Source organism: Varanus komodoensis, unplaced genomic scaffold (assembly GCF_004798865.1).
Source record: "Varanus komodoensis strain SLA01 unplaced genomic scaffold, ASM479886v1 scaffold75, whole genome shotgun sequence".
Classification (NCBI taxonomy): domain Eukaryota; kingdom Metazoa; phylum Chordata; class Lepidosauria; order Squamata; family Varanidae; genus Varanus; species Varanus komodoensis.
Window position 1 is genome coordinate 333,984 of NW_025336416.1, and position 12,630 is coordinate 346,613.

Below are 12,630 nucleotides of genomic sequence, written 5' to 3' on the forward strand. Positions count from 1 at the left end.
AGCTGCTCCTGTTAGGCCCCACGGTGAGTCCTGTGTCCAATTTTGGGCATCACGCTTCAAGAAAGATGGAGACAAACTGGAAAAAGTACAGATGGCAACGAAGTTGATCGGGGGACCAGAAACAAAGCCACCTAAGAAGAGGTTGAAAAAAACGGTATGTTCAGCCTTGCGAAGACTGAGCGGGGAAAGGACAGCACTTTTCAAATAGCTGAAATGTTGCGACATTGGAGGGCCAGGATCTCCTTTCACTCATGCTGGAATGCAGGACATGGAATAACGGGCTCAAGTCATACGAACTTTGGCTCTGACTGGATATTGGGAAGAACTTCCTGCCTGTTACGACTATATAACAATGCAACCAACGATCAAGGTAACTCCTGGAGGCATCCAGCAGACCGTTGGACAGCCATTTGCCAAGAAGACCATGGACTCCAACTCTTCTATGTCCTATGATTCTAAATCCTCCCTGGATGGAAGATGGGTTCCTCAGTTTCAGCTTCACCGAGGAATGCTTCAAGCACGAGGTTCCTCTCCTGGAACCAGTCCCTGGCATGTATATATGTGCATGACCAAAAATACTGACTGAAGGTTTTGTGTCTGCTACTCAGGCCAACCACAGCATCAATGTTCTTGAAGAAAAACATTTGCCTGCTCTACATTTACACCCCGAAGTACAACAAAATCCCTTTTCCACAGAGGGCAAATGGATGATGCTCAGGAAGACACAGGCTGAAATACCCACATGGCACAGTCACACCAATAAATACGTGCAAAACCCCTTCCCCACCCTAAGCCAACACCGATAGTGCAGGCGGACAGGTGAAACTGAACAATGTATAAAAGCATGTGCGGTAGGACACATGCACATCCCTACAAGATATAGCTCAGCAAAACTTTCCCCTCCCTCCACAGCACCTCAAGTTGCTTATTACGAACGTCCAGCTTAATGTCCCCCACCCCCCCAGCTGGCTGGGCGCAGTTCAATTTTGATTTTCTTAAAAAGCTTTGGGATCCCATGCAGAGCTCAGAGACATTCTTGCAAGTAGATATGGCTTGTAGGTTGGCACTCTGGTTTGTACCATGCCTGCAAACCACTTAAAAAATGAACAAAATAATGTTCCACTGGGGTAGGACACCTGGGGGCGCCAAGACAGGCACACTGGCTGCCCAGGCACCAAGCTAGGGATCATAGGCTTTGATCAGAACATTCTTTACTCTCTGCCTACAAAACACAGATGACTACAGAAGCTTTCCTCGCATTCCTTCAAGTATTTCCGCTGTAATACAGATTCTTGTTTTATTCAGTTGATTAAAAAATCATGTTGCACAAATGTATCAAAATGAGGATACACTGATCTGCCATATACTAAGCCAAAATAAACCTTTAAAGTATACAGATTCACATAAGGCAGCAAGGTTGCTCTCATCTAACATGCAATATGTCATCACTGCACATAGCTGCGAACAAAACAAAAGATGGGTCCTCATTTTTGATCCCCAATAAGTAGGACAGTTTGTTATGTATGATAGAAGCAAGTCTGTTTTCCGTGAAGAACTCCATGGACTGCTCCCCTTCAGGGAATCCCTTAAATATTCTTATTTCCATCATTCTAAATGTAAAAATAGTAGGACTTTTGAAATTGGCCCAATATGAGCAAAATAAAAATAAAAAAATTATCCAGACTTCATGTATATGTTCAGTGACACACTAAAATATCCTGGATACAGTATAATAATGTAAAGTTAACCACTACTTGGAAAGTCCACTTACTCAATTTTCAACTAATGCAGAGATTGAAGAAATCTCTTTGATCATACATCAATTAAAACATTTATGTAACAGGGTCATGGTGTACATCATGACTTGTCATCATCTTCTTCAGTTGTTCCTTCTTCCTTTTCCTCCTCCACTTCTTGTTCTCCCTCTTTTTCTCTTTCAAGCATTTTGATGTATTTGCTAGCTAAGATCTTCTTCGGCAGAATATCTGGAATAATACCACTTAAATTATAAAGTATTCTTTCAGCTGCTTCAAAATAACTATGACTGCATGGAAAAGAAGACTCAAAAATGAATTTAACACTCCCAGAATCCAAGCATTTACTTTAAAATATTCTTCATGCTGATAGTTGTCCAAAAATAGTTTATAAAACCAAGCCTTTCCCTGCATGATGGCGAAGATTCACTACGATTACTGTGACCACTATGTGGTCGCAGTCAAAACACCACAGAAAGTAAAACAATGGAAAACTGACTTGTATAAAGAGTAAGAAATCAGTGTGGCTTGAACAGAGTACAAGAACCTTAGGACAGATTATAAGTTGTTGTTTTCTGTTCATCATTCATGATATAAAGTGGCCAGCAGCCCTGTGGTTTATGGGGTTTGCTCTCTTGGATCAAATCAAGCAAGAATTTTTCCTGGAAGCAGAAATGATGAAACTGAAGCTTTTGCACTTTGGTTACAGCATGAGAAGGCAAGACTTACTAGAATGTCAATAAGGCTAGAAAAGTGGAACACTGAGGAAGGAGGGGAAGACCAAGAATGAGATGGATTGACTTCATAAAGCAAGCCACTGCAATAAGCAGGGTGGATAGAAACCAATGATTAACAGTAATAAAAAAATAAATCAGATGCTTAAATTTTAAATTGGATTTAAAAAATTAAAATAGGATCTTTAAAAATAAAATGTTTTAAAGGAAAAATCTAAGGATAGCTTCCTATTTAGGATAGTCCAAAGGTTATTCATCATGAAATAAGGATTTGTTTTTAATTATGTAGCATGCGGCTGCGCTGCATATTCACGCAAGGTTTAAATTTTTTGATAAATGTCTCTTCTTCACAGTGGAAATGTTACAAAATAAACATACAGAGTTGAGAAAAATACCTTAATCCCATTGCTCCTTGCAAATGTACATAGAATCAACCCCTTACCTTAAGTGCTAAGTTTCAAAACATTCAATGAACAGAAGAGGATTGTTGGGAGTGCAATAGATCTGCACAAGAAGCTAAATGTGAGGAGGGAGGGGCAAGCAGTAAAAATTAAAGTGAGACCTTCTGAGTAGAACAATCTGCAAGTCTTTGGATCCTTTTGTGCATAGTCTGAGGTTTATCATACTATTCTTTCCATGGAGGAGAAAACCTATAATGGCAGCAGGCAGTGAAAAAAGACCCTGTTCTGGAATATTTTAATGAAGTTCCTCTACTTCCAGATAAGGCATACATGCATGCATGCAAATTATGCAGAAAACCATGATGTAAATCTGGTCTTACTGGCTAGTGATTTAAATTATGATTTAAATTGATGCTCCACCATGGCAATGAGTTTACAAGAGACCAGCAGGCAGTCAAGGGCAGGACATTTTGAAGCACTTTCATTCATAGGGTCACTGTAAGTTGGAGACAACTTGGTGTGTAACAATCACCAACAAACCTTTATTACTAAAACCCTGAGATCCACTAACTGGAGTTAGATGCAAAGTTCTTGCTCAAGACAGCAGACACAGAATTGATCTACCTTTTGCACATTTATTAGCAATGCTTCCTTTGCTATGATGCCAGCCAAAATTCTCCCATTAGGCTATGACCAAGTCTTAGCAGCTTTCCAAGACTGATGTTCAACTCTGAACATTTCACATTTTCCATGTAGTCATGGTACTCCTAAAGTTTGGTTACTACTTACCTGCAAGGAACTGAAAGGTTTCAGACTTTTCTGCTGTACGGGACAGGTCACTGTAAGTCAGGGCTTTATTCTCCTTGCCCTGGCCATGTTTATAAGAATGTGTAGCTAAATACTGCACAAATAGCTCCTAAGGGTAAAAAGAAAGTTATGCTAATATGTCAGGTGTATCACTGAGGTTACTGCATCCTTTGCTAAGTACAGCGATCACCCAGCTTAAATCAGGCAAGCCAAATTCCTACAAACTCCAAAGTACCAACCATGAGGTCTGAGTTTCAAGATATCTTCATTCATTTTAAGAGTTGTAAAAGCTCTTCTAGTTACAGAGGAGCTAAATGAAACTAGGCATCTCCCCAAGTCTCTGTTCAGGAAGAACCAGAACCACTAAACATGCACTGGCAAATCTTAACTTTTGAGTTTGAAACATGCTACCAAAAGCTGGAATATCTCCGAACTATGCATTTTTTGTCCAGCGTCCATCAACCTAAGCTGGGTCAGAGAAGGTCGCAGGCTCGGTTCACAGCATCTCAAGTAGCAGGAGATGGGAAGGCGTCGCTCTGCTCAAAGTTCTGGAGAATGGCAATTAGGTAGGAGCAGAAGACAACCAACCGCAGGAGGCATCTGCCCATATCGTTTCCAACAACCCTAGGAGGTAGGCCAGCCCCAGAGGTTTCTAGGGCGCGCTCACTGGGGTTTCGCCTCCTGCTGCTGAGCACCGCACGGGACACTCACGTCTTATTAACGGGATCTGTCCCTTCAGAAGGCCGCTCCCTGAGGAAGAGCCCCCGCCGTCTCCCCGGGGCCCCTCAAGAGCTGCGGCGCGCCTCATAGAGCCGCCGACGGGGCCTACCGTGGCCTTGGCGGTGAGGAAAATGGCGTCCGGGTTGATGCTGGACACGTCAGGCGAGCTCTTCATGATCACCCGGATTCGCGACAGGGGCAACGACACCAGCCGCGGCTCGCTGCCCGGCGTTCCGCTCAATCGCGACGCCATTTCGGCCACACCGCCCGCCCCCTGGCGTGCTCGTCGCGCGAGATCGCACTGCCGCGCGGGATTTGCAGTTTTCGTCCTACTCACGGGCCTCGGCGCCGCGGCGAAAGAACCACCGTTCCCACAAGGCACTGCGAGCCCGCCTTCTTTACCCTGCGTTCTCGTTCTTGGGTGCTTCCTCGTCGCATAGCGTGATGAAGGGCGTGGTCTGAACGCGTTCAGTGCTATTGGCTACATAAGACTACATCGCCCACAAGGCACTTCGGTGATTTACCGTAGGCACGGTGAAGACAAAACACTCACGCGAAAAACGCAGGTGCCACGGATTGATTGATTTATTTGAAGTATTTCTACCCCGTTCTATACGCAAGGCGTCTCAGGACGACTTACAGAAAAGGTGTCATACACTTTCTCCTCCATGGAGGATTGTTCGCCTTGGTTTTGTGGACTACAGTTCCCAGTTATGAATTATTATTACATTGCATTTTATCCTTTGTTCCTCTAAGAATGCTCCCCAGGTCTTTTACATAGTTTTCCACTTTCCAAAATTACCCAGTTGGCTTCAGGACGGAGGGGAACTAGAACCCACATCTCCCAAGTTCCAGTCTCATAACTGTTACACCGCAGCTGCCTCTGCCCTACACCGTGCCGTTAAGAGTATGGAGCTTGCTTCCACAAGATGTAGTGAAGAAGACCAATTTTAATGGCTGCGAAGAGGTTTGGACCAATTCATGAAGAAGGCGATGAAAGGATACAACTCCTGAGAGCTACTCAGAGTCGCTGGGGAACATCGCTGGGAGGGTGCTGTTGTATTCATGACCTCCTTCTGGGTTTCTCTTGGACAACCGCTTGGACAGTGTGCGAATAGAATGCAGGACTAGATGGACCCTTGCTCCGTCCAGCGAAAGCCCTTTTTCTGCCATCTCTCTCACTCTAGAGCAGCTGGACCTCAGCGTCCCAAGCGGCCAGCCGGACAGCAGCAGCTGCAAGAGGAAAATTCATTTCATTCCTGTAGTCCCGACGGCTGTCACGGGTTGCCCGTTAGCAGCTGGTTAGCCATGGCGCGAACAGAAGATTACACCCTAAGCTGACCCAGCACACAAACTCTTGGCACAGCCTTGGGGGGGGGGGGGGGAGAAAGGGAAAGCGCATGCGCAGCCCGTCCCCTGCCGCTTGAAGCACATGACCCGCCATCACTTCCGCCCCGTCTGTCGGGTGCGCACGTCGGGAGGAAGCGGTCCTGGGCGGAGGCGGAGCCGCTGCGTCGCCCGGCTGCGTGGCTGAGCCGGAGCCCCTGGGCGGGCAGGCGCGGGGGGCGCGCCGGCCTCGGGACAGTCGCTCACCCCGGGGGTCTCCCCTCGAAGCTGCTCTGGTCTCGGAGGCAGGTGGCGCCCATGCCAATAGCAGCGGCAGGGAGAATAGGCTGAGGAGGACAAACGCGGGTGGGTTCTGCAGTTCCTCTCCAGAACAAATATGATTAATTTGAATGTATGAGCAACGGCGTTGTGCTTTCTCGCTTGGAAGACCGGCCTGTTTTTCCCCTGACGTTCAAGGCGTGCGTGTGTGTGGTTCAGGGTGCAACCATGTTTTGACAGGAAAAAAAGCTCTGCCAATGCCCGAATTCCCCTGTGTAGGACTTTAAAAAAATGGCTAAATAGGTTGAATCGTACCTATACAATATGACAGCCGTAAATATATGGGAATAAGACCACTGGAAATGGTTGGACTTACCTCTGAGTTGATGGTGCATAGGAATGTTAGGGAAAAGTAGTGAAGGAAGCTTCCTAAGTGTGGACCAGAACTGTAGATTTTCAGCTGGTTCCTTTTTTCTCTAAGCCAGTGACAAACCTGGAGTTCTTTTGTGCACCATGTGTATCAATTTACAATATTTATATACTACTTCACACCCAGGGTGAGGGTGGCATAGATACTGCACATGTTCAGAGGCATCCTCATCCCATTTTTGAGATACACGGTTTTATTTATCATTCCTCTTTGAAGTTTTGAGACCATGGTTGCTGTTACTAATTTACTTGAAAGTGTTAACAGTATCCACTTTCGCAGGATGTTTGTTTGTTTTGGTATTCTGAGAGGCATGAATTTCTCAGTCTGTATTTACCCAGCTTCCTGCTAAAGGGGAAGAACTTCCTGCTAAAAGAAGAAAACAAGACTCAATATGCCAGTGTTTTTTCCTTGTGTAATTTTGGGTAGTTCTTTTTAGCTCATGGATTTCCTGGTTTGTGAAGAATGTGGGCTGCAAGCAACATTAGTTAAAGATGAGCTTTGGTTGTCATGTGGGGCAAGAAGTGCAAAACATCTACTGTTTGAAAATTGTGTCATGCACCATACTCCCTAAGCACTTCAGATAATAATGCTTTTTAAATTGAGAAACTATTTTCAATAGGGCTAAGTTGTAATATGTAGTTACTTGTTTCAGAAATGTTTCAGCTTGTTCTTTTGCCTTCAGAATAAGAAAAGTAAATATTTGTTCTAGCTATAGTCAACATTTGTTGTAGTGTTACTATCTTTTGTCTTGGACCTCTAATTGGTAAGGAATGGAATGCAGAAAAATGGCAGATTTTCGAAAATAAAATAAAATTTAAGGGCCACTCTCATAGATGACTCATGGGGTGGGTATATTGACTCCAAGCCCAGATATTGCCTTTCCCTATAGCAGGGGTAGGCAACCTTACACACTCAAAGAGCCATTTGGACCTGTTTCCCACGGAAACGGAAACACTCGGAGCCACAAACCCCTTTTGACATCTAAAATGAAGATAACACTGTGTATATCATTTTTTACCTTTATGCTATGTATAAAAAAACTATAGTGTGTTGCATTTATGAAATCAATGAATGATTCTTTTATATAATCTCCATCTGTGAATGGCTTCACATGCCTGACTCTTTCCTGAGCGGCCACAAAAGTCGCATATGTAGTTGAATGTGCAGACTTCTTGAAATGATTTTTGCTCAGATCAACCTTTCGCATCAGTTCCCAAATGGCCTTTTTTCTCTCATCTCCATATTTTTCAGCAAAGGCTGTGTGTTTATTCTGGAAATGTCTTGCAATATTTGACTTTTTGTTGTTTGCCAATTTCTCGCCACGTATTCAGCATACTGGTAAACCAGCCTCGTCAGCAGTGAAAGCAAGTGAATCTGCCCATGTACCATTAAATGCTCTGTTTTCTTCTGAAACTTTTCTTGGATTTATCCATGATTGGCCTACCGGGGGTCGAAAAGCTCAATAATTTGCGTGCCAGCGGGTGTTGCACATTGGCGGTTGTGATGCGTATTTTGAGCGATGGAGCTGCAGCAGAGGGATGAAAGAGCCACATACAGCCCCAGAGCCGTGGGTTGCTGACCCCTGCCCCATAGCATCTGGAGGAGAAACAGATCTAGTAATGTGCTCTTAAAATGAATTATTTTACAAATTATGTGTACTCCCATAGAAATATAGAAATAATTCCTTCCTTTTTATTTTTATTAGTGTCCACATGAAGCAAAATGAGTATCCCTGACTACATGCAATGCGCAGAGGACCATCAGACTCTGCTAGTCGTGGTCCAGCCAGTCGGGATTGTTCCTGAAGAGAGCTTTTTCAAGATCTACAAGCGGATTTCAACAGTGAGTCAGATCAATGTCCATGACTCTCAGCGTGTGCTTTATATCCGCTACAGGCATCACTACCCACCAGAAAACAACGAATGGGGTGATTTTCAGACACACCGCAAAGTTGTGGGGCTCATAACCATCACAGACTGTTCCTCTGGGAAGGACTGGCCTCAGACGTTTGAAAAATTTCACCTTCAAAAGGAAATATATGGCTCAACTCTTTATGATTCCCGTCTGTTTGTCTTCGGACTTCAAGGAGAAATTGCAGAGCAGCCTCGAACAGATGTAGCATTTTATCCTAATTATGAAGAATGTGAAAATGTGGAGAAGAGAATAGAGGACTTTATTGAATCTCTTTTTATTGTATTGGAATCCAAACGCCTTGACAGAGCCACAGATAAATCAGGAGATAAGATCCCTCTTCTCTGTGTTCCTTTCGAAAAGAAGGATTTTGTAGGCCTGGATACAGATAGTAGGTAAGTAGCTTTATTTACTCATGGACTGCAGATGTAGAATGTATGCCTCTTGTGTGACCAACTAGATCTAATTGAAGATGTGCAAGAGGGTTAGCGGATGCTGATTTCCCTACCTCTTTTCTAGCTGCTCTCTCCCCCAATTCCATGAAAAAGGGACCTGGCTGAATGAGGTGGATGATGGTGTATGAGGCTGAAGCTGAAAGGGAATAGGGGAATCCAAAATGAGTGGTGGCAACTTCCTCTTATCCTAAAACTGCTGAGTTTGCCCAGGTGCCTTTGGTTGTGGGACTTTATCAAAAGCTTTTGAGAGTTCAGGTATAGTATTGCCTACAGGATACTTCCGCTTGCTTGTAGATTGACATTGTTACAGAACTCTAAAAATCAATGAGACAGAACTGACCTTTGTGGAAGATGTTGATTTTTCTTCAGCAAGACTCTTCTGATCTACTTACTGTTTTTACAAGCCCACCTGCACTCTCTGAGAGGGACTTGTCATTTGTGGCCTGTTAACAGTCTGCAAAAACAACTCATGCTTCTTTGCTGTGTTTCAGGACAATTTATGCCAGGCACTTAAATCAGGTATTTTTTGAACAATGTTGCAGATCCATCACAATTAGATCTGTGTAATTATTCATGTTACAGGATTTATCAGGTTGGTTCTTCATCAACAGGGAAAAGGTTTTAGTAATCTAAGAGACAGCATGTTCAGTTCGGAGATGAACTAAAGCTAGCATGCTATCATCAGATTATTTAATAATTGCTATATTCTTATGGGAAACTTATGTACAAGTTAGTTTACAAAATTATAGATTTTGAGTGGTTACAACGGCAGCTTTTGTAGAGCTTGCCATATTTTAGCCCAACATTTCAAGGCTATATAATTCTGTAATCATATAGCATCTGTTTAAGCTACTACAAGTTGCAGAAATTGATAACTGATTAAAGTACACAGGAGAAAGTGATTTGTAGTCCTAGTTGACAAAGAAGAGAAGTGAATTCCTTTTATTCCTTACTGGAATAGTAGTAGTCATACTGTAGTGAAATACCTTTCTTTGAGATATTCCAAATCCATCTCTGTCATATTGTTTGATAATAAAAAAGATACTGTATTTTACTTTCGGGAGGCAAATAAAGTTAAGAACTTATCTTCAAAACTTTATTGTTTTGAGGAGGCTTTGCAACTGGTTTCAAGAAAAAGCGAATGATTTGTATTTTTGGTTGTCACATGCAAATTGGAACCACTGCTGAACTTACTCATGTTAGTCCCCCATGAGGCACCAAGACTTATTTGTGCAATGTTAGATTCTAGGCTGTAAGTAATTTTTTTGTAGACAGTGGATGCTAGGTGAGCCAAGGTGCTTTCTAGTCATTATTTAGGAAGTAGCCTTTGCTAGGCTAGATTCTCTTGAACATTGTATGAATAGCAGTGAGCAGTTAATTTATGCAAATTGAAATGTGACTGGGTGAGTTACACATTTCCTGTGCTCATAAATTCTGTTCTGCTGATAGATTGGCGCATATTGTGCTGTGCAGGTGTGCTTAGGATTAGAGTGCTATCATCTATGTGTATCAGCTCTAAATTGCCCCTGTATTATCAAGTTTGTTTCTCTGTACATGGATACAGTATGTAGTAGGATCCATTGCAATGCTGACACAACAGGCAGCCTTTGATATTATATTTAAAAGAAACGTTTGTGTGAAGTAGTGGAACTAAAGTTTCAGAAATGTTGGGGAAAAAAGTAAGCTGGAGCTGAGCATGACAAAGCAGAAAACACAATAAAATGCAAAGATAAATGCAGGGCTTCTATAGCCACGTGCAACGCTATGTTTTCTGTACTTCATAGTATAGCCTGGGGCCTGTTGTCTTTGGCATATTGGAGACAAGAACATTTCTTACAAATGGCTAAGACCTGATGGATTCTGGCTAATTAAATTTCTATACAGAACTCTTTTTCTTTAGTTACCCAGTACATTTTACAGGGGTCTTTTTCAGTAAATCTGTTTCTTGTTTATTTGTGATCAGTGATCAAAAACAGCAGGGTTGGTTTGCTGAAAATCAACAAGTCTTATTTGTTGAGATGCAAGTGTGCTTGGCTGAGAGCTTCCTTTCCCCCTCCACTCCACACTTACTGTGTCTTGGAAATGACTCTCCAGGATCTAAACAATTAGTTCTGGAAGCCCAAGGGTTAACTCCCTCCCTGCCCCCATCGAAGGCTCTTGAGCTTTGAATGAACTGTTTCTGAAACTGATGAGAGTTTCAAGTTTAGCTTTTCATGAGGTGTGTGTGTCTGCTGTTCAAGAGGAAATGTGCAGGCCACATGCATGTGCTTCAGCAGCTCTTGGGTCTCTACTCACTGTCCATGGTGCTGAAATAATGATCCCACATCAGACTCCTGTTCAGGTGGAGACATCTGGTTCTTTTGATATTGGAAGTCAGTCTTGTGTTGGGATTGTTGGGAAGACTTTGCACCAAGTAAAGCGATATAATGGATCCATGTCAATAGCTAAATTCTCCTAGGAGATTACACCAGGGTGCTTAGTCCTAATCTAGTTCAAAAAGTCTGGGGACAGTTGGCCATGATTACTCTTAACAATTTCTCTGTAGTAAAGCAAAGAAAGGAATTTAGCTCATTTATATAAGCAATATGTGGTAAACCACTGTAAATGGAAGAGAGAAGCAGTTTTTCCACAGTTCTCCAAATAATTTCTTTTCTTGTGGAAAGCATTAATTAGGTGGGTTCTAAGAATGTTTGCATGCCTTGTGTTCGTCTAAAAAGAAGACCATGGTATTTGATCTTATTTAGAAGGCGTATACCAAGAGATCTTTAAATACACTGAGTGATTACAGGAAGGTTTGGTATTCTTGAGACATGGCTTCTTAGTAGGAAAAAGCCAGAAATGCTTAACTCTATAGAATACATTTTAACACATTTTGAGTTATTAGGGTTTAGTCTCAGTCTGTTCCATAATGGTCTAAGCTGCTCTAATTGGGATTACATTAAAAAAAGCGCAATTTCCATAGTTTTTTTAAGGAATTAGTTATAGTGTTTCAGTGAAATAGTAAATTGATTCAAGGGCACTAATGTGCTCCTCTTTTGTTACTAAACTGACAAAAGCATTTCACATTGCTTTTTACTGTTAACATGTTGATGAAGACCAGTTAATTAACAGCCTTTTCTCCTCAAATTTTGGATCTTTGTGATGGGATTTTTTAACATCTTTTACTAAATATTGTGTTTAACTTCAGTACTTCTGTGTGTAACTTCAGTACTTTTGCATGTATGTGGCTGTCTAATTTTTTCAATTCCTGTGTGTTTCTAACTTTTGTTTTGTTCCTTCCTTTCTTCCTTGTTCCTTTTTTCTTTTTCTCTCGTACTGCCCTGTGAGTATGTTTTTGGGTCTCAAAAGGTAGGCTTTTGATCACATATTTTAAAAAAAAACTAGCTAGTTTTTGTGTGCTGCTTTCTTCCTTTGCCTCCATTGCATAATATAGTGTTGCTTTTCTTTATTTTTATTTAACACAGCAATGACTGTTGCTGCCTGGATTCCTCTCATAGATTACCATCGTTTGGCATTTGGCAAATCCCGTTAACAGTGCTGTTTTTATTTTATATTTGACTTTATGAGCAGTGGGGTGGGTGTAATAGCATAATTATGTTTTTCTTCAGTAGCCACTGACCTCCAGAACTTGAGTTTGTGGGGTTTTTTAGTTTAAAATTGTACAGGTGCTTTAAGCTCTTAACAGTTCATTTTCAAAATTGGAGAAGTTCTGCTGGTCATGCTACTAAATGTTGTTACTGGTTTTCTAAAGCTTGACTGACATTACAACCAATTGTAGCTAAGCATGATCTTAACATGAACTTGATGGATATA

The 12,630-nt window shown here is 42.1% G+C and overlaps 2 protein-coding genes across 4 annotated transcripts in view; one reads left to right on the forward strand and one right to left on the reverse strand.

Moving 5' to 3' along the window:
- Window positions 1–1,283: 1,283 nt before the first annotated feature.
- On the reverse strand, window positions 1,284–4,740 carry CHRAC1 (chromatin accessibility complex subunit 1). The gene is made up of 3 exons (XM_044452865.1): window positions 4,526–4,740; window positions 3,679–3,805; window positions 1,284–1,985 (listed from the first exon to the last, which is right to left on the reverse strand). The coding sequence occupies exons 1-3, from the start codon at window positions 4,667–4,669 to the stop codon at window positions 1,858–1,860; spliced, it is 399 nt and encodes a 132-aa protein (XP_044308800.1). The 5' UTR covers window positions 4,670–4,740; the 3' UTR covers window positions 1,284–1,857.
- Window positions 4,741–5,961: 1,221 nt separating this feature from the next.
- The window catches only part of TRAPPC9 (trafficking protein particle complex subunit 9), a 310,144-nt gene continuing 303,475 nt past the window's right edge, over window positions 5,962–12,630 (forward strand). For 2 of the 3 annotated variants that reach the window (XM_044452874.1, XM_044452876.1), the window contains exons 1-2: window positions 5,964–6,108; window positions 8,157–8,757. In XM_044452874.1, coding sequence (XP_044308809.1) covers window positions 8,174–8,757 — 584 coding nt within the window. In that variant the 5' untranslated portion in view covers window positions 5,964–6,108; window positions 8,157–8,173. Of the gene's footprint in view, window positions 6,109–8,156; window positions 8,758–12,630 lie in introns of all 3 variants that reach the window. The other variant, XM_044452875.1, reaches the window with a different exon arrangement.

What these genes read in the sequence shown, in the direction of transcription:
- CHRAC1 (XM_044452865.1), bottom strand. Translation starts at nt 4,669, where the DNA reads ATGGCGTCGCGATTGAGCGGAACGCCGGGCAGCGAGCCGCGGCTGGTG. An exon ending in TCCTCACCGCCAAGGCCACG is followed by an intron (nt 3,806 to 4,525) that starts GTAGGCCCCGTC and finishes TTTTACCCTTAG; the next exon opens with GAGCTATTTGTGCAGTATTT. An exon ending in AACCTTTCAGTTCCTTGCAG is followed by an intron (nt 1,986 to 3,678) that starts GTAAGTAGTAAC and finishes GTATTATTCCAG; the next exon opens with ATATTCTGCCGAAGAAGATC.